A 21,574-nucleotide genomic window follows, 5' to 3' on the forward strand; every position below is an offset into this window, starting at 1 on the left:
TTTACCCACCGTATGCTATTTCTTAAGAGAAGCCACAAGTGAAATCTACGGCTCCCGGGTCTATTCTTTATCATATTTGCTTTGAGATCTATTTTTATTTGCTTTTGTTTTCAGATCTATTATTCCAAAAACCCAAAAATACCTTGCTGCACCTTTTTATTACTTATTTTATTTCGCGTTTTATCGAGATCTATTTATCCAATCTACACAAATTTTATCCCGTCAACTTGACAATTTCTAGCACCGTTACCTGAAGAGGGATTGACAACCCCTCATACGCGTCGGGTTGCAAGTATTTGTTCTTTGTGTGCAGGTAGCATTTACATAGTGTTGCCTGGTTCTCCTACTGGATTGATACATTGGTTTCATAACTGAGGGAAATACGTACCGTAGTTGTACTGCATCATACCTTCCTCTTTGGGGAAATACCGACGCAGTTTGAAGCAACATCATTACCCTTCGTGGGTTGTAGTCTCCATCAACGTGGACGTACGATAGCACCACCTATCGGAACCACGCCAAAAATCTCCGTGTCTCCATTGCGTTTGCCTTCTCCAAACCCTTCCCTTTACCTTCATATGCAATGTTTTACTTTCGGCTGCTATACTCTTAGAATTGCATGTGTAGGTTAATTGCTTGACTTGTCACAATTGCTAAAATCTGTCTACAACTAAAATTGGGAAAATGAAAGATTTTTAGTTGGTCAAGTAGTCTAATCACCCCCCTCTAGACTTACTTTCGATCCTACACTGTGTCATGCCCGTTCGGCAGGTGCTACGCATGACAGATCTTCCAGAGTCTTCGCGTCTGGATGGATGAGCGCAGGGCGATGGCATCGTTGGGCGCCGTGGCGGCGTTGACGGATGGCCGGACTGGCAAGGATGATGCGGATCTCTCTCCTAAATATGGGTCAGCGGTTCGACGATGATGGCGGCTTCTAAAACGTGTGCATGTAGTGTACGCTTTAGGTCTGCTGCACCGACTGTTGGTTCCGATACGTTATGTGGATGGATCGGCGACGACACCGGTTTTAGATAAGGGGAGTGAGAGCACTCCACATTATCGAGTTTGTAGGTGTGAGTGGTGGCTTTGGGTGGCTTTATGTATTTTCTTGTCAGACCTTTGTTGAATAATTAATAAAGATGGTCGTATGCATCGATTGATGCAGAGGCCGGGGGTTTTAACCTCCTTTTCTAGAAGAAAAAAAGGTGCACTATGCTACCGACTGTATGGGTCTGAGTCGGATGTCGTAGGTTGTTTTGTGTTTAGTGGCATATAAGGGCATCTCTAACCGATCGCCTATTAATATTGGAGGATCCGACGGAGTAAACCCTTCGTGGAGTATGATTTGACCGGACCTAGCCAATCCCCTATATATAACAGAGTAATTTTTTGTCTTTTCTAACTTTGCAATTATAGTATACATTGCAACTACATATGAGCACACATATAGAAACTAAACATAATATGATTATGTTCAAGCAAATCATGAATATAGTTTACACACCAAATTTAAAGTTAACATACCAAATTATTCAAATTTGGACACACTGAATGGTCCAAATGTAGCAAATAGCATGTGACAGAACAACTAGGACTCGCTATGACGTCGCCAGTGATGCTCAATAAGATCTTGTTGGAGCTGAGCATGAACTTGTCAGTTCTCGATCTTGTGATGCCCTTCAAGGAATGCCAAGATCATGTTCGTATCATACTCTAGCTCAACTAGTGTCCCGTTGGTGATGCACCGAAAGTTCTGAGACATATCCCTCTCGTCTTCAATGATCATGTTATGAAATATGATGCAATAAGTCATGATCTTCCATAGAACCTTGGACCTCCAGTACTCGGTAGGGTCACGAACAATTGCAAAGCGCTTCTGAAGCACACCGAAGGCTCTCTCCACATCTTTCCTGGCAGCTTCTTGACATTGGGTTGAATGTTTTTATTACCTTTCGGACGTGGAATTGTTTTGGATAATGTGGCCCATGATGGATAGATGCCATCCGCAAGGTAGTAACCCATCGTGTAGTTGTGCCCTTTGACCAAGTAGTTGCAAGCAGGAGTATCTCCTGTAATAAGCCTAGAAAACAACTGTGATCTCAAGAGCACATTCAAGTCATTGTGCGAGCCAAGCAAACCAAAGAATGAATGCCATATCCAAAGATCCTTCGTTGCAATTGCCTCAAGAATGATCGTTGGATCGTTGCAGTGGCCTTTGTACTAACCCTTCCATCCTGCAGGACAATTATTCCATGCCCAGTGCATACAGTCAAGTGATCTAAGCATCCCTGGCCATCTTCTTGCGAGCGTGGGTTAAGGGCCACCATTGTCATGTCCCATCAAAAAAGGGATCATGTGCATCGATACGCATGGTAATTAATGGCCACTCCCTCGTTCCCCGCAAGTGATTAACAATTCCCATGATAAGGAAAACAAGATCATAATCATCAATACATGGGCCAGTCCTGGAGGCATGACTAGGGATTCATTTGGTCCACTGAATCACATATTCCAGGATCATAGCAGTTATAGCATATAATATAAACTCTTAATTATGAACAGAGAAATATAATAATACAATATTATTGCCTCTAGGGCATATTTCCAACACTCGACTTCTCACAAGCGTTTGGATGTATCCATGTTGAATCGTAGTCCGGAAACATTCCCGCGCAATTGCCCCTTAGTCGCGAAATATTCCCACGCACGGGATCCGATGAGGATCTAGCAGGGCTTTATCAGCAGGGATTACTCTTATCTATGGGCCGACCCAGCCATGTGGCGCTATTGGCCTAATGATCAATCTGTCATGCGAGCGTGGGTTAAGGGTCACCATTGTCATGTCCCATGAAAAAAGGGATCGTGTGCATCGACACACATGGTAATTAATGGCGATGCTCGATCCCCGCAAGCGATTAACAATTCCCATGATAAGGAAAACAAGATCATAATCATCAATACATGAGCTAGTCCTGGAGGCATGACTGAGTATTCACTTGGTCTTTATAACTCCCCACATGTAATTGAGTTTTCCCCGAAATCTCATATTCAAGAACCAATACAATAATATCACATAAATATAAACTGAAGTATGAACATGGAAATATAATAATACATTTATTATTTCCTTTAGGACATATTTCCAGGACCAGGCCGAGCGAACGCAAGGAGGGCACTTGATTTGGGTGTTTATGCCCGGTCAAATTAGGGTGTCGATATTGGGTTGGGTTTAGGTGTCGATATTGGGATCGATTAAGGGTTTGATAGGGCTCTAGTTGGGCATGTGCATGTTGGCATGAAAACTCTTAATCTTGTTGTACGATTTCTATGGCAAGATCAAGAGTTTGCTTATACGGTAGTACGGTAGTTTCAATGTTTTCCATGTCAATGGTAGTTGGCTATACGTGTTAGTGTGTTGATCTTCATGATCAGTCCATGCTACATGTTCATTCATTGATCTTGTTCATGTCATCATTGTAGTGCTTTGTTGGGAAGCTTGTGCTCAGCAATGTTGCTGAGGGTAACTGCTCGAAGGGCAAGGAGGTGGCAGAGGTCAGTGCGTCAAAGATGCTTCATGTCAGGGCGACGGATTTCGGCCATTTTCATGAGGATGCAGGTCCAACAGACTTCTAAAAGGTGATCTTAGCACATGTGTTGGAATTACTGCGAATCCTCGATGGCTTCCGTAAGCACATGACCAACATTGCACCGAAAGTCGTTCCGAGGACACCGACTGCAACTGGAGGGTCACGCTCCGGGAGGTCAACCGAAGGTTACCCTTGATAATGGGTGGCGGGCTTCACCGCAGCTCACCAACTGAAGGTCGGTTACCTCGTCACCTTCAAGGTGCACAACCTCAACCTTTTCGACGCAGAGGTGGTGGCCAAATGCAAGAAGCATGACGAAGCACTTGCCTTGATCCTGGATGTTTAATGTGTTTTATTTAGTCTGTATGTTGTGGTTAATATAGCTATCTGCTTAGGCCGTGTTGTTATTAGGACCAATGTTGTTATTGTAGTGCCAAATGTAGTGTGAATAGTTGTTTAAATTGCTCTGTTCTGTATATAAGTGTGTGTAACAAAAAGTTAACACACCACATATCTTGCATGTAACCACACGTGCTTACAACTAAATTGTGTGCTAGTGGTTCGCCTATAATATAGATTATGGTGTTCGGCTGCTGAATTTTGCACTATTAATAATACACCTGCATGTATCGTCTTGATGCAGAGGCCGGGGTTATCCTCCTTTAAAAAATAACCAAAATAAATATATAATCCCTCACAAAAATAAGCAAATAAAGAATATGGATTTCAGCATGCATTAGCTGAGCCTGACCGAACCGAGCGAAGGAGGCCAAAAATGATGCCGTGGTACGTACTGTTGCCGCACGGCCGGCAGGTGCAGCGCTAGCATTGCCATCGCACCCACTTGTCTGTAACATAACAACACAAGACGTCGCGATCGCCGCAAATTAAGAAACGGCAGGCGGCCATCTCGGTGGTGTGGAAACAGAGCAAAGCAGAGCACCCATCATCACTTCAAATGCAGGTAGTCGTTACAACTTACTCCTCCCCTGCATCCGCTCTCCCAGCTACCCCCATCTCCCGCCATGTCCCGCCCCGACGCCGCCTCCCTCCTCTCCCCCTCGCCTCCGCCGTTCAAGCCCCATCGCCGCGGCCGCCTCCTCCCCTCCATACTCGCCGTCCTCGCCGCCGCCGCCGCTCTCTTCCTCCTGGCCGTCCTCCGCTCCCCGCCGACCCCGTCCCCCAACCTCGGCTCCCTCTTCCTCTCCCTCGGCTCCAACAACACCGCCGCCTCCCACCTCCGCGCGCTCACCCTGCACCCCCACGTCGCCGGCACCAAGGCCAATTCCCTCACCGCCGCCTACGTCCTCCACGCCTTCTCATCCCTCTCCATCCCGTCGCACATCACGCCCTACTCCGTCCTCCTCTCCTACCCCGTCCACCGCTCCCTCTCCCTCTCCGCGGGGCCCGGCCGCGCCGCCAAGTCCTTCTCCCTCACCCAGGACACCTACCCCAGCGACCCCTACGCGCGCGCCGCGGCCGAGGTGACCCCGACCTTCTTCGCCTACTCCGCCTCCGGGTCGGTGTCCGCGGAGGCCGTGTACGCCAACTACGGCCGCGAGGAAGACTTCGCCTACCTCTCCTCCCGCGGCGTCGACGTCGCCGGCAGGGTGGCGCTCGCGCGGTACGGGAGGATCCACTGCGAGGACATCGTGCACAACGCGCGCGCGGCGGGCGCCGCGGCCGCGCTGGTGTACCCCGACCCGCTGGAGTACGGCGGCTCGGCCGGGGAGGGGTCGTTCCCCGACTCGCGGTGGCTGCCCCCGAGCGGCGTGCAGGTGGGGAGCCTGTTCCGGGGCGTGGGCGACCCGACGACGCCGATGTGGGCGTCGTCCGAGGGGTGCGAGCGCGTGAGCGTGGAGGACGCCATGGCCACCGACGACATGCCGGGCATCCCGGCGCTCCCGGTGTCGGCGCGGGACGCCGCGGAGATCCAGCAGGTTCTGGGCGGGGCCGAGGCGCCGGCCGACTGGCAGGGCCGGGACGGCAGCCCCGTGTACCGGCTTGGCCCAGGGCCGGCCGTGCTGAACCTGACGTATCAAGTACGTTAAATTCGAAGCGCTTTTGTCTCGTTTACCCTCCCAATTATTTATATGGTTTACAAGTTTCATTCAGGTGTGATTGTTGTATGATGCTTTTGCTTGGAATTTGCAGGGCAATGATACGATGGCAACGATTGAGAATGTCTTCGCGGTGATCGAAGGCGCAGAAGAGCCGGACAGGTAACTCATTCTCTCTCATCCTGCATCATCAACCATCATCAAGTAGTGTAACTTTTCGGTTTTAAAATGCCTCCGCTGCTTTGTCGCGGAAGCTTCTATTACACTGCAAGTTGTAGTAAAATATGCATCGTGCCTGAGCACTTCCAGATACCTAGCACGGCTTTTGGACCATTCGTAGACCTTCAGCTTCAGGTGTAGCTAATTTCATCCCGTAAGATATGTGAGACCCTGGCAAGTCCATCTCTACTTTGCTTGCTTTGGTGCATCCAATTCTCTTTCTAATTAGTCAAATGGCACAATTTCCTAATCCCCATACCACTTTGGGCTCCACTTTACTGAACAGAAAGTTCTCCGGCCACACCCTTTGTATATTTCAAAGACGGTGCATCTGATCTACTCCTATTCAGCTACTCCAGCTTCATACCATCAATCTAAATTCTCAAATGGCTATGGGGTACTTGATTTGCGCTTTGTATACAGAAAATTGATCTGTTGCTTTCGCCGTGAAAAATCTCTATTCTCAAATGGCTATGGGGGTACACAAGTCGGACTTGCATTTTATTTTATTTTATTTTGCTCAAGCTCAAGCTAGTTTGCTTGGAAGCAAACAATTTGCTCCAACTTCGTCATGGTTTGGTACAACAATATTACAGAGGTGCCAATCTGCAGTTAGGAGTAGTTGCAGTTCCAGTCTTATTTATTTACTATACTATGAAACGTGACTAAGCTAACCAAATTTTAACCTTTGATGATGGTACAGATATGTCATCCTGGGAAACCATCGCGATGCCTGGACATTCGGAGCCGCCGACCCCAACAGCGGAACAGCAGCTATGATCGAGGTGATTCTTGTGTTATAACATAATATGTTCTCAGCAATTCAGTAGCCTGTTCTTTTCTCTGAACTCCGCGCCGTGGCATAATACACTAACACTGACCGTCTTTCTGATTACCGGAGTTTACTTATCAGCAGAAATCTTGAACAATATGAGCATGTTTGCCTCTTGACACGTTGTTAACTTCACCCCCTGTCCATCTAGTTAGCGCAAAGGTTTTCGATGCTGCAAAAGCAAGGATGGAGACCTCGGAGAACCATCATTTTCTGTAGCTGGGATGCAGAAGAGTACGGGTTGGTAAGTCGATCTCTCTTCGGGCACCACATTCGTTTGTTATACATACGTAGGCACCTTAAAAGCAGCTTCAATGGTGCTCACAATTTATGTTTATGCAGACAGGATCAACTGAATGGGTTGAAGAAAACAGGGAGATGCTTTCCACAAGAGCTGTTGCATATCTGAATATTGATGTTTCGGTAGTCGGTCCGGTTTTACTCCCATCGACAACTCCCCAACTTGATGAGCTACTCCTTGAAACAATTAAACTGGTACGCACATTCTGCCAACAAAAAGTAACATATTCGCATACAAAAGAGTACTTACTGATAGTCAGTTATTTGGTTTTGGACATACAAAAGAGCAACTGTTCAGTGGTCAACACTGTACAGTGGGTGCCTCAACTTTGAACCACCTGTCTAACAATATCATATGCTTATGCTATTTTTCTTATTAACAAGATGTTCAAGAAGTAAAAACGTTATGTTTTCTCAATTCATGAAGGTTCAAGATCCCGACAATTCATCTCAGACGGTGTATGATTCATGGGTCAAAGCCAATGCGTCTCCCAAGGTGAGTTGTAACATGACTTCCTTATACAGTTAGCACACCGTTATCACTTGTGGTATATAGTACTGATTGCTGTCAAACTCCGGGTTCCTTTGCGCATAAAATGAAACCTGCAGCTTCTTGGACATTTCATTTTTTTTTCGAAAAGGGGGGACTCACGGCCAACTTATATAAATAAGCAAATAGGTTCAACAAAGGTCTGACAATCTGAACGAAAGGAAAAAAAACTCACGGAGAGCAAAACAAAGTAAGCAAACATGAGGCACAACCGACTGGCAAAAGAAAGATAGGAAAACTAATTGCCTATCCTATTACATGACCGCCTGAAAACGTTCATTTCTATTTACTGTGGTTTATGCATCGTTCTTATGCCAGCCGGTTGTGGCTTTATGGCTACTTTTTTATTGGCTCTCTGTGAGCTCTTCTTTACTTTTTTTCAGACTGTAAGACCTTTGTTGAACCTATTTGCTATTTTATAAAGGTGGCCGTATGTATCGTTCTAATGTAGAGGCCGGGGAGGGCCCCCCCCCCCCCTCCTTTCGAAAAAAATAAATAAATTTACTGTGGTTTAACATATACTGTTGCTGATCTCCTGAATGAAGATTCAACGACTAGGCAACGGGGGATCAGACTATGCAGCATTCGTCCAACATGTTGGCATTCCATCAACCAACTTGATATTCGGAGAAGGTATGGGGGGGCACTTCGTGTTGTTGATTCTTGCGGTTTCTTGTATCCCTAATGGTCTAATGGAGCTCCTTGGACTTTGACAGGGCCAGGATATCCTGTTTACCACTCTTTATACGATGATTTTGTGTGGGTGGAGAAGTTCGCGGACCCTGGGTTCCGCAGGCATGTCGCAGGTGCTGCCCCGCATTCCTCTTTGTGCTGCGTGCTAGTACTTAGTAGCTGCACTGTATAACCAACATTGTCGTCTCACAGCTGCTAGCATCTGGGGAATTATGGCTTTGAGACTTGCTGACGAGGAGATCATACCCTTCGATTACATGTCCTACACCACCGAGCTTGAGGTAACACACTAACACTGTCCCCTGAACCCAACAACATTTGGAGGCAGGGATACGCAACGAAAGGAAGATCGTGCCAAGCCTTTATGAACTTGAATTTTTTTTTCTTCTTTTTTTCTTGTCAGGCATACACAAAAGTAGTAGAGAAGGAAACCGAGGGGACGACTGTCAGTTGTTCCCCGCTGTACAACTCGATCAGAGCTCTGAAAAAGGCAGCTACCAAAGTTAACAGTGAGCGAAAGGTAACTCAGTTGCTTCAGAATTGCTGCTCAGCCAATACAATCTTGCATATGCTAGCTTTTTTAACTTCAGAACTGGTATCAGGATATTCAAAGGGAACTGTCAAGCAAGCAGCTGAGCAAGGACTCGATGAGGATCCGGGGACTCAACGACCGGCTCATGCAGGCAGAGCGAGCCTTCACTAACCGGGAAGGCATCTTCAAGCAAGCCTGGTACAAGCATCTGGTCAGTCAACAGCTCGTCTACACCTTTATCTTCAGTGGGATTCACCGCGGTATCTCGTGATCTTCAATTCTCAGTTGTAGTTCTTATTTGCGAGTGTCGCCTGTTGCAGATCTACGGACCGTCGGAGCAGAACGACTGGGACACCGCGTCCTATCCCGGCATAGCCGACGCCATAGCCACGGCGAGGAGCAGCAACACCTCGGCGTCCTGGAAGCTGGTGCAGCACGAGGTTCACAGGGTCGCCAGGGCCGTGGCACAAGCATCCGCCGTGCTCAGCGGGAGCCTCACATGACTGGATCGCAGTCCGTCACCGTCAGCAATGGAAAGACCATCAGCATTGTTTCAGGCCGTGCATAATCATGCCGGTGCCGACTATTAATCCTCTGGGGAATATGTTTCAGGCCGTGCCTCGCATGATGCCGATCAATCTGCGCATGATGCGACCCATGTACATATGCTTTAAATATATGTGTGTGTGCAGTTCATTCAGTTGATGAGCTGCAGCAGTGCATTTAGTTGATGAGCTGCAAAATTATGTAATACAGACCAGGGCACCTACTGTATTGTACAGATTGAAGTTTGGTGAACCTGCTGATGTTTTTTACGAACTTCAGGTAATTGGGGGCTGTTATCCGGCGGGTCATCTCTGTCCGGTCGGATCCGCCGGGATTCGACCGGTGCTCGTGGCCTTTGAAGTTTCTACTGATCCTTATCAGCGTTTTCTTATCTGGTGTGACGATTTGCTTCGGTGGTTGCGGCCGTCAGCATTTCCTGGTCCACATTGAGGACTCACCGGCCATTGCTTCTACAAATTTCTGGGTTTAAAAATGTTTGCTCTGTCGAGGCGGAGTCCCACATGCTGCATCGAGTTATGCTGACGGCGCACCGCTGATGAACGCATCTGAGGAAGAAGATTTCGGCACCCTTAAGAGTTTGAATGTAATTTTATTTTTCTGTATGGGTGTGTTTACATTTGAAACTTAATACATTTGGCCTTGTGCATTTTCGCAAAAGAAAAAAGAAAAACCATTGGGTTCTATCTCTTTTCTTTAGCAGTACGGGGTTGATATATGCGTGGAAGGCGGTTATGACCTCAAGATCTCGGTGGAAGGCGGTGCGCCCGGCTCTTCTCACCCCGCGGTGGATGGAGCTGCTCCGGGGCCGGATGGTGACTTGGGTGATGACTCGGGCTCTCCGGGTGGTGGCCGCTCACCCCGGCGCCGCAGCCACTCCCCGCGCTCCAGCGACGGGGATGACGCATCTCCGGAGCCGCGTGTGCCTCCTCAGCCGGCTGGCAAGGAACACTCCGCGGGGCGCTCGCTGGCCCCTGCTGTTGATGTCCAAGATTTGGAGGACGACGCGGATGCTCAGGCCCTCAATGCCATGCTCGCGGCAGACTCGCCGCTTCGTCCCAGCGCGACCCTCTCACTGCTCCTTTCCACTCCGATTACCTCATCTGAGTCGGAGACAATCAGTGGTGCGAGCAGCGTGGGTCTGGATGTTTGTCCCCCCTCCTCCCCGCGTCTGGCCTCGCCGGTTCCCACCCAGGCCTCACCGCCACCGACCTTGTCGCGGGCTGGGACTGGGGATGCCTCCACCGGGGCCGAGGCTGATACGTCTCCAACGTATCTATAATTTTTTATTGTTCCATGCTATATTATATTCTGTTTTGGACATTAATGGGCTTTATTATACATTTTTATATTATTTTTGGGACTAACCTATTAACCGGAGGCCCAGCCCAAAATTGCAGTTTTTTGCCTATTTCAGAGTTTCGCAGAAAAAGTATATCAAACGGAGTCCAAACGGAATGAAACCTTCGGGAACGTGATTTTCGGAACGAACGTGATCCAAAGGACTTGGACCCTACGTCAACACATCAACCAGGAGGGCACGAGGTAGGGGGGCGCGCCCTCCACCCTCGTGGGCCCCACGTTGCTCCACCGACGTACTTCTTCCTCCTATATATACCTACGTACCCCCAAACTACCAGATACGGAGCCAAAAACCTAATTCCACTGCCGCAACCTTCTGTACCCGTGAGATCCCATCTTGGGGCCTTTTCCGGAGCTCCGCCGGAGGGGGCATCGATCACGGAGGGCTTCTACATCAACACCATAGCCTCTCCGATGATGTGTGAGTAGTTTACCTCAGACCTTCGGGTCCATAGTTATTAGCTAGATGGCTTCTTTTCTCTTTTTGGATCTCAATACAATGTTCTCCCCCTCTCTTGTGGAGATCTATTCGATGTAATCTTCTTTTACGGTGTGTTTGTTGAGACCGATGAATTGTGGGTTTATGATCAAGTTTATCTATGAAAAATATTTGAATATTCTCTGAATTCTTTTATGTATGGTTGGTTATCTTTGCAAGTCTCTTCGAATTATCAGTTTGGTTTGGCCTACTAGATTGATCTTTTTTGCAATGGGAGAAGTGCTTAGCTTTGGGTTCAATCTTGCGGTGTCCTTTCCCAGTGACAGTAGGGGCAGCAAGGCACGTATTGTATTGTTGCCATCGAGGATAACAAGATGGGGTTTATATCATATTGCATGAGTTTATCCCTCTACATCATGTCATCTTGCTTAAAGCGTTACTCTGTTCTTATGAACTTAATACTCTAGATGCATGCTGGATAGCGGTCGATGTGTGGAGTAATAGTAGTAGATGCAGGCAGGAGTCGGTCTACTTGTCTCGGACGTGATGCCTATATACATGATCATACCTAGATATTCTCATAACTATGCTCAATTCTGTCAATTGCTCAACAGTAATTTGTTCACCCACCGTAATACTTATGCTCTCGAGAGAAGCCACTAGTGAAACCTATGGCCCCGGGTCTATTTTCCATCATATTAATCTTCCAACAACAAGCTATTTCCATTTCCTTTTATTTTACTTTGCATCTTTATCATAAAAATACCAAAAACATTATCTTATCATATCTATCAGATCTCACTCTCGTAAGTGGCCGTGAAGGGATTGACAACCCCTTTATTGCGTTGGTTGCGAGGATTTATTTGTTTGTGTAGGTGCGAGGGATTCGTGCGTAGCCTCCTACTGGATTGATACCTTTTGGTTCTCAAAAACTGAGGGAAATACTTATGCTACTTTGCTGCATCACCCTTTCCTCTTCAAGGGAAAACCAACGCAGTGCTCAAGAGGTAGCAGGGGCTGATCTGGTTTGTCCTCCAGTGCCTCCACGCCCTCCGAAGGGCAAGGGCCGGCCGCGTTCGGCTTCCTCTCCTGCTACGGTGACACGGAAGAGTGCGCGGGTCGACTTGGCTGCGCGGGCGACCGGCGCGTCCCCCAATGCGGTCGAGAAGGCCGCTCGCCGCGCTGCGGCTCGCAACCTGGACTCAGGTCCGTCCCACGCGCCCCTGTTCTTTCTTCTATTGATTGCTTGCTTATGGAAGAGGCCTCCGATGGGGGATACCCGCTGAGGAGGAGTCGATGGGCTCCTTCTCGGCCCTGGCTGATGTCCCATTAGGTCATCTGGCTCTTCTCAACACCGATTCTGCGATTGTCTTCCGCGGTGAGAAGGGCCCTGCTCTCGAACAGATCGCGGCCATCAAGGCCAGGGAGATCTTTGATGGCCGCCTTGCGGCCGCTAGGGCTCGCGAGGCCGCCGCTGCCGAGGCTGCCGTGACCCCCAATCCGCGGCCCGTGGGGAGGGGTGACAACTCTGCTGCTGTCCCGGTCGAGGTTCGTGGCCGCACGCTCTCAAGCACGGCTCAGCTCCGTTGGGCGCTTAGTGCGTCCATTGCAGTGGGGTCTAGTGTGGACCCCCTAGAAGAGTAGTATGTGTGCTCTATTTTGGAATCTACGTGGCTTCGGCCATGATGGCTGTCAACGCCAATTAGTGGACTACATGCGAGAGGAGGATATTGCTATAGTTTGCGATCCAAGAGACAATGAGGACCGAGTTCTCCCTCTCGGGGCTTGATCGGCTGAGCCGACACTTGTTTGCATGGCACTGGTTGCCATCTAGTGGAATGGCCGGACACTCCGGTGGCATCCTTCTCGGGGTGAAGGATGCCACCTTTGAGGTTGGCCCCATGGACCGCGGAGATTTCTTTGTGAGTATGGAGGTGTGGGAGAGGGCAGTTAACTTCAAATAGGAAGTGATTGTCGTCTATGGTACAGCTGACCACAGCTGTTCCACCACGTTCCTAGCAGAATTGCACGCCAAGATTAGGGCGGCTACTCTACCGGTGATCGTTGGGGTGACTTCAACCTTCTCCGCTCCGTAGCCAACAAGAATAACGCCCGAGTCGACCAATCAGGCATGCAATGCTTTAATGATTGGATTGCAGACCTCGAGCTCCGGGAATTAGATAGGGTAGGGGCCCGATTCACCTGGACGAATAAACAGGTGAACCCTACCCGGAGTGTCCTAGACCGGGTATTTGTATCCCCCGACTAGGAACTTCGGTTTCCTTTAGCTACCCTCCCGGCCATCACGCGGATTGGGTCCGATCATGTACCCCTACTCCTGTCGTCGATGGATGAGCGTCCTTGCCCACCACCTCGATTCCAGTTTGAGGTATTCTGGCTTAGCCAACCGGGTTTCATAGCGGCTATCAGAGACCATTGGATTGCGGCCCGAGCTGAACCTCACCGAGCCATGTCAGTAATGGACGATTGGCATCATTTGGCGAAACGCTCCAGGCAATTCATGAAAGGCTGGGAGCAAACGTTGGGCGGGACTTGCGGGTCCAGAAACAGTCTTTGCTCATGGAGATTCGGACACTTGACATTCGGGCTGACGGCCCGGGTCTCTGTTCCGAGGATTGGGCACTTTGATATAGCCTTGAAGATACCCTGACTGACATCCATGCCAAATAAGAAGAGTATTGGCGCCAGCGTGGCTCTTTCAATTGGATCCTCTTTGGTGATGCCAACACGGCATATTTTCAGGCGATTGCCAATGGCCGTCGGCGGCGTTGCACCATCCCCATCCTTTGGGACGGGGATCGGTTGTTACAGGACCCGGACGGGATTCGGGCGCATGTAGACAGGTTCTATACGGCCCTGTTCTCCGCTCTAACTCGAGGGGGCCTAGCTCTAGCGGATAACTTTTGGGAAGAACATCTACGTGTCTCTCCCGAAGAGAACCAGTCTCTTCTTGCCCCCTTTGAAGAGACGGAGGTGGAGGCCATTATTAAGTCCATGAACCCGGCCTCTGCCCCGGGTCCGGACGGCCTCCCGGACCGTTCTTTTCAGATATTCTGGCCCACCATCAAGGGCGAGATTCTGGCTCTATTCCTCGAATTTTCGAGGGGGGCCCTTGATGTGGCCCCCCTTAACTATGAGATCATCTCTTTGATCCCTAAGGTCCAGGGGGCATCGGATATACGGCAGTTCCACCCTATCACGGTCATTAATGTGATCTTCCGGATTCTGGCCAAGGGGTACGCCACTAGGGTGGCTTTGTTGGCTCCGAGAATCCATCAGCCGAACCAATCGGCGTTCATGAAGGGACGATTTATACTTGACGGGGTCCTAGTACTTCATGAGATCCTCCATGAGGTCAAAAGAAAGCACCTCCAAGCTGTTTTCTTCAAGATTGACTTCCATAAGGCCTATGATACGGTTCATTGGTCCTTTCTCCTGGAGGTCATGGAGAAGCTGTTGGGGAACGTAGCAATAATTCAAAATTTTCCTATGTGTCACCAAGACCAATCTAGGAGATGCTAGCAATGAGAGAGAGGGAGTGCATCTTCATACCCTTGAAGATCGTTAAGCGGAAGCGTTATAAGAACGCGGTTGATGGAGTCATACTTGCGGCGATTCAAATCGCGGAAGATCCGATCTAGCGCCGAACGGACGGCGCCTCCGTGTTCAACACACGTACAGCCCGGGGACGTCTCCTCCTTCTTGATCCAGCAAGGGGAGAGGAGAAGTTGAGGGAGAACTCCAGCAGCACGACGGCATGGTGGCAATGGAGCTCGTGGTTCTCCGGCAGAGCTTCGCTAAGCACTACGGAGGAGGAGGAGGAGGAGGAGGTGTAGGACGAGGGAGGGCTGCGCCAGGGAAGAGGTGCGGCTGCCCTCCCACCCCTCCACTATATATAGGGGCAAGGGGAGAGGGGGAGGCGCCCTAGGGTTTCCCCTAGGGGGCGGCGGCCAAGCAGATTGGATCTCCCTAGGGAAAATCCTAGGGAGACTTGCCCCCCAAGCCAAGCAGGTGGAGGCTTGCCTCCCAAGCCAGGTGGAGGCGCCCCACCTCCCCAAGTAACGTGGGAAAGGGTGTGGGGGAGCAACACCCCTTAGTGGGCTGGTTTGCCCCTTCTCCTTTGGCCCATGAGGCCCTCCAACACTTGCCGGGGCTCCCGAAACACCTTTCGGTCATGCTGGCCATAGCCTGGTACCCCCGGAACACTTCCGGACTCCAATACCCTTCGTCCAATATATCGATCTTCAACGCCGGACCATTTCGGAACTCCTCATGATGTCCGGGATCTCATCCGGGACTCCGAACAACCTTCGGTAACCACATACTATTTTCCATAACAACTCTAGTGTCACCGAACCTTAAGTGTGTAGACCCTACGGGTTCGGGAACCATGCAGACATGACCGAGACACCTCTCCGGCCAATAACCAATAGTGGGATCTGGATACCCATATTGGCTCCCACATGTTCCACGATGATCTCATCAGATGAACCACGATGTCGGGGATTCAATCAATCCCGTATACAATTCCCTTTGTCTATCGGTATGTTACTTGCCGGAGATTCGATCATCGGTATCCCAATACCTCGTTCAATCTTGTTACCGGCAAGTCTCTTTACTCGTTCCGTAACGCATGATCCCGTGGCTAACTCATTAGTCACATTGAGCTCATTATGATGATGCATTACCGAGTGGGCCCAGAGATACCTCTCCGTCATACGGAGTGACAAATCCCAGTCTCGATTCGTGCGAACCCAACAGACACTTTCGGAGATACCTGTAGTGCACCTTTATAGCCACCCAGTTACATTGTGACGTTTGGTACACCCAAAGCATTCCTACGGTATCCGGGAGTTGCACAATCTCATGGTCTAAGGAAACGATACTTGACATTAGAAAAGCTCTTAGCAAACGAACTACACGATCTTGTGCTATGCTTAGGATTGGGTCTTGTCCATCACATCATTCTCCTAATGATGTGATCCCGTTATCAATGACATCCAATGTCCATGGTCAGGAAACCATAACCATCTATTGATCAACGAGCTAGTCAACTAGAGGCTTACTAGGGACATGTTGTGGTCTATGTATTCACACATGTATTACGGTTTCCAGTTAATACAATTATAGCATGAACAATAGACAATTATCATGAACAAGGAAATACAATAATAACCATTTTATTATTGCCTCTAGGGCATATTTCCAACAGAAGCGTGGGTTTGACCCACATTGGATAGCTAGGGTGATGCAGCTGGTTATGTCTGGCCGCACGGTAGTGAACATCAATAGGGAAGTAGGCTCCTATTTCCACACTGCCCAGGGGGTACGCCAAGGCGACCCCCTATCCCCTTTCCTGTTTAACTTGATTGTCGATGCTCTAGCGACGATCTTGGACAAAGCATGGAGGGCTGGCCATATCACGGGGATCTGCCCGCACCTAGTTGGTGACGGGGGCATTACACATCTCCAGTATGCGGATGACACCATTCTCATGGTCGAGGGCTCGTACAGTGACATTCAAAATCTAAAGTTCTTACTCTTGTGTTTTCAAGAGATGTCGGGACTGACAATAAACTTTGCCAAGAGCGAAGTAATGGTGATAGGCTACTCAGGGGAGGAATCCCGACGCATAGCCAATATGCTTAACTACCGACTAGGATCGTTTTCGGCCTCCTACCTTGGCGTACCGATTAGTGACTCCCGCCTCCAGGCGAAGGACCTTCGCCCTACGGTGACCAAACTTCAACACCGGGCCAAACCATGGCAGGGATGTTGGCTATCCAAGGCGGCCCGGGTCGTGTTGATGAACTCCTCCCTGGTTAGCCTGCTCATGTACTTGATGGGATTCTATAGTTTGCATGAATCCCTTCACCAGGAAGTCGCCAAATACTTGTCTAGGTTCTTCTGGGCAGGACCGGACAATAAACAAAAATATCACATGGTGAAATGGTCCGAGATTTGCAAGCCAAAGGACCAAGGCGGCCTGGGCGTCATTTCATCCAAGCGGATTAACATAGCCTTGCTCTCCAAATGGCTATGGCGCATTGAGGCAGGGGATGGGGGCCTATAGCTCCAGATCATCCGCGCAAAATACTTGCGTGGACAACCCCTTGCCTTCGCCCCCAGGACCTGTGGTTCCCAGTTCTGGCAATCGATCATCGAGCTAATGTTGGTCCTTCGGATTGGATCGTCCATGTCGGTAGGAACGGGCACCAATACCCTGTTCTGGCTTGACTGATGGTCGGGTGATAAGCCGTTCGCCGAACGGTTCTACGCGCTATTTAGCATATGTGTCCGGCCGCACCTCTCTGTGCATGCGGCCCTTACTGACTTGGGGGCCGTGGCTTTCCGCCACACTTTTGGCCCGTTAGAACGGGACCAATGGGAGGAGACGCTTCAATGTATTGCTCTGCACTCCCCCTCCCTGGAGGAAGATTCGATCTCTTGGTCCCTCGAACCAAGTGGGATTTTCTCTACCAAATCCCTATATCACGCACTAGTGGCTACCCCGGGTTTGACTGAAATGACCCTTCTGTGGGAGATTAAGCTCCCTTTAAAGATACGCAGCTTTCTGTGGGATCGGGTACGGAAGTCAGAAAACGGAATGGCCCCGGGGATGGACTATGCCCCCTATGTAGCGTACTAGAAGACTCCAACCATATTTTTTTCCACTGCCCGGCGGCAGTCTTCCTCTGGAGTTACATCAGGGATGTGATTGGAGGAGATTGGTGCCATGACAATCTCCCCGATCTGTTCCAAGCAATCCTAAGCCGAGAGGCCAGGACGCGCCCTAGTCTGTGGGTAGTCGTGGGGGCGCTTGCATGGACGCTGTGGACTGGACGCAATAAGCTAGTGATTGAGCATGTGATTCCATCTCGTGCGACTGATTCTATCTACAAACTGTGTGGTTTCTTACAACTATGGAGACCGTTGAGCAAGCGGCGTGATCGGGACTCCATCGACAGGATCACTTCTCCTCTACGTACCACCGCCGGAGCTTTGGCGCCACCGCTCCCACCACCACCCCCCGAGCCGGATTAATTAGACTATGATCCATCTTTAGGGGTTTGTTTTGGCTGTGCCCCCAGCTTTCTCGTACTATGCTGTACTTTGAGATTGTGTTGCCCTTGTGGTAACTTGTTTTATTTTTCTTTGGCTGGACTTCTGTGGTGGCCTTTGTTGTCGGATGCTGTTGTGGTGGTTGCTTTATAATCTAAAGCGGGGGGAAACCCTTTTTCGTTTGATATCTGCGTAGCGTCCACTGGCTCACCTCGCTCCTCCCGAGCCGCTCCAATAAGTACGATAGTGCTTTTTTGATTTTAAGTTAATTTTTTGTCATCTGCAAAAAAGTATTATTGCTTTGTTGTTTAATTTCATAGGAGTATTTTATTTTATTTTCACTCTTTCGTTTTACTTTCATCCCTTTTATATATATTTCGAAAGTATCTTAGGTGAGAGAATTAGTTCATGTAATTTAAGCTAGTTACCCGTATTTTTTTCCATCGTGTACTAATAAAATATTTTAAAATAGAAAAAATCCATTTTACTACCCTGAATAAAGTGGGTGGTTCACTTTACCCACCGATCTATTTTTCGGCTTATTTTACTCCAAACAAATCCAAACCCGACAAAACACCCCCTGACTGATTTTCTCCACCCGTTGTTGATGTGGCACTAGTCAATGATGGTTTTGACCCGGGTGGGGCCCCCTTGTCAGGTTTCTCTCTCTCTCCAGGTCACAACAGCCCGGAGCCCCCGACCTCTATGCACAACTGCGTCTCAGCACCACCGCGCGGTTGTGTCGCTGTTGAAGCCCTCCACGCCGGCGGCCTCTCACTCCTTAGCGCTGCTCCGCTGTCGGTCGCCTCATCGCTTCTGCTCCGACAAGGAGCTCGCCGCCGGCGGCCTCTCACTCCTTAGCGCTGCTCCGCTGTCGGTCGCCTCATCGCTTCTGCTCTGACAAGGAGCTCGCCGCCGGCCACCTCCGGGCCTCCTTCAGCATCTCCCCACCGTCCAGCGACCGCACCAGTGACGCCACCGTCGGCCTCGGCGCTGGCGGCGAGGCAAAGGAGCTTGCACGACGGCAACTGCGTGTGAAGGAAAGAAAAGTGAGGAAGAACTCACGATTGTATTATCCTTTGGGTGTACACTTATACACAGATAACACACGCACACGCTAGACTAACACAGCGATGCACAGGCTAACCACTCTTAGAAGCTAGCATGCAGATTGTGGGTTGTTGGCGCAGCAACAGCACGCACGTTAGTGCATGCACTACTACCTGAAAGATCGGTTCCAACAGCATGGTCCTCGCCGGATCCGAAGCCGGCGCCCAACGGGCATTAGTGTAGAATCGGCCTTTATCACCGGTTCGTAAGGGCCTTTAGTGCTGGTTCTGCAACCGGCACTATGGAGTGGAGACTAAAGCCCCCCCCCTTTAGTACTGGTTTGGCACGAACCAGCGCTAACGTGCCACCACGTGGCACGAGCCGGGTCCGGGTGCGTGTAGGACATTAATATCGGTTGGTAATACCAACCGATACTAAATGTTTGGGTGTGTTTTGATTTTAATTTTTATTTTTTCTTTAGTTTTGTGTTTTCAATTTAATTTAGTGATTGTTTTACATTATAATGAGTTGTTAAATCATTTGGTGAAAGTACCGCAGATTAGTTTCGACTGGATGCATGTGGATCCTAGCTAACTGATCAAGTATATGCCATATTCATATTACTTGATCACTTAGCTAGGATCCATCCAGTTGAAACTAATATGCGGTTTCTTTCATAAATGATATAATAACTCATCATCATCATCATCATCATATTAATATAAAAACTCTTGCATCATATCATCACCAACAACAGTATATACTAGCTAGCAAAGATATCATCGAGTTCAACATGGTCATGATATTATAAGCGTTCATAACACCACAAAAGCAAATCACTCTTTAAGATTAAGTTCAGGATGAAGAACACGGACACGCATGAGAGGACAACAAGTACTAAGAGCATGATAACTAGCTAAATCACTCATGCTGCTCTCTCTCTCTCAGGTAAAATAGCATAGAACATGTATAGCTCTCCTGATTCATCATATTGGAGCATGCAGATGAACCTGTCTCCTAATCATGGGCTGCGCTTCTGATTGCTGCCCCCTAGTACTTCTCTGCGATCGTTAACAATTTTGCTCCAATCTTTCACTATTAAGCATTCATCGCTTTCAGAAATCCTGAATGCACTCATGTGCACTATAGGATATCTTGGCCGTAAGCTAACAATTGACATGCGACCTTTAGTCTCGATCCACTGAGGCACAACTGTCATCGGGAGTCCCTGTTGAAGAACATCGTATAGTAATTAATATACTTAGCAATGAAAGTTTAGCTTGAAAAATAATGTATGCAAAAGATGCACTGAGGACTAATAGTAAAAATCTTACCATCTTTCCTAAATGCATGTGACCGTAGTTCAATACGATCACTATTGATCGCACGTTTTGAGTACTAAGATTTTCAAATTCAGGAAAATGATTTCTCTTAACAGCATCAAGATCCTCAAGCCATGAAACATAATGACTTATCTCCTCGCAGTTTAGTTCAGCTCCGGGACAGTAGTAGGTCCTGTCTACCAAGCGTCGGACATATTTGCTTGAATGGAAATAAGCTGTCAATAGAAATTAGTTGTCAACTATTTTTGAATAAACAATATCAAAGACATAAATATGGTTGAGAAACTCACATAATGGTAGAACTGGAGGCGTCTGCACATCGACCCAGATGTCCCTATTACCTTCAATATCATCTTTCAGACGAATATCAAAGGTGATAACCATATCAGGCTCAAATGCATAAGCCTTGCATAGTGCTTGCCAAGTTTTGCATTCAAAATAGGTGTACGTGTCTGCATTGTATAATTTGACGTTGAAAGTATAACCAGCATGCTCGGTCTTCAGGTAAACTCTCTTTACCTCCATAGTTTCCATAGCACTGAAACCTATCTTATCCAAGACAAAAATTCTTGCATGGCAGGGGATGCGCTAGTAGAATAGTGAAAAATTAAAATTATAAGTTGAAGCAAATGAAGCATATATAAGTCATGCTTAATTACGAAAAAAGACTTGTCGTTGTGACTTACTGTATCCACTTCGAAGGTCTCATCCAGCTTGATGCTTAAGCGCCTATCATCAACAAGGAAATTTCTGTCGCACAGGCCACGCTGGTCTTCACAGAATTCGCACTTAATGAAATCTTTTTCGTTGTCAGACGACATTTCCTATGTTCATATAGGTCAAACATTAAACACTTACTAGTTCTATTAATTCAACTAATTCAACTAAGCATTTAATAAAAATAAACGTGTTCTATTAATTTTCTTACTAAAATAAAGTATCTAGTTCCATATAGTG

General features: G+C 48.5%; 1 protein-coding gene across 1 annotated transcript; it reads left to right on the top strand.

Annotated features, from left to right (window-relative positions):
* Positions 1 to 4,552: 4,552 nt before the first annotated feature.
* LOC123079070 (probable glutamate carboxypeptidase LAMP1) lies at positions 4,553 to 9,595 on the top strand. The gene is made up of 12 exons (XM_044501742.1): positions 4,553 to 5,632; positions 5,745 to 5,812; positions 6,573 to 6,654; positions 6,853 to 6,945; positions 7,044 to 7,196; positions 7,429 to 7,497; positions 8,097 to 8,184; positions 8,268 to 8,357; positions 8,437 to 8,525; positions 8,648 to 8,764; positions 8,847 to 8,987; positions 9,097 to 9,595. The coding sequence occupies exons 1-12, from the start codon at positions 4,616 to 4,618 to the stop codon at positions 9,277 to 9,279; spliced, it is 2,190 nt and encodes a 729-aa protein (XP_044357677.1). The 5' UTR covers positions 4,553 to 4,615; the 3' UTR covers positions 9,280 to 9,595.
* Positions 9,596 to 21,574: the final 11,979 nt, after the last annotated feature.

The sequence above is a fragment of the Triticum aestivum genome, chromosome 3D (assembly GCF_018294505.1).
Source record: "Triticum aestivum cultivar Chinese Spring chromosome 3D, IWGSC CS RefSeq v2.1, whole genome shotgun sequence".
Taxonomy (NCBI): domain Eukaryota; kingdom Viridiplantae; phylum Streptophyta; class Magnoliopsida; order Poales; family Poaceae; genus Triticum; species Triticum aestivum.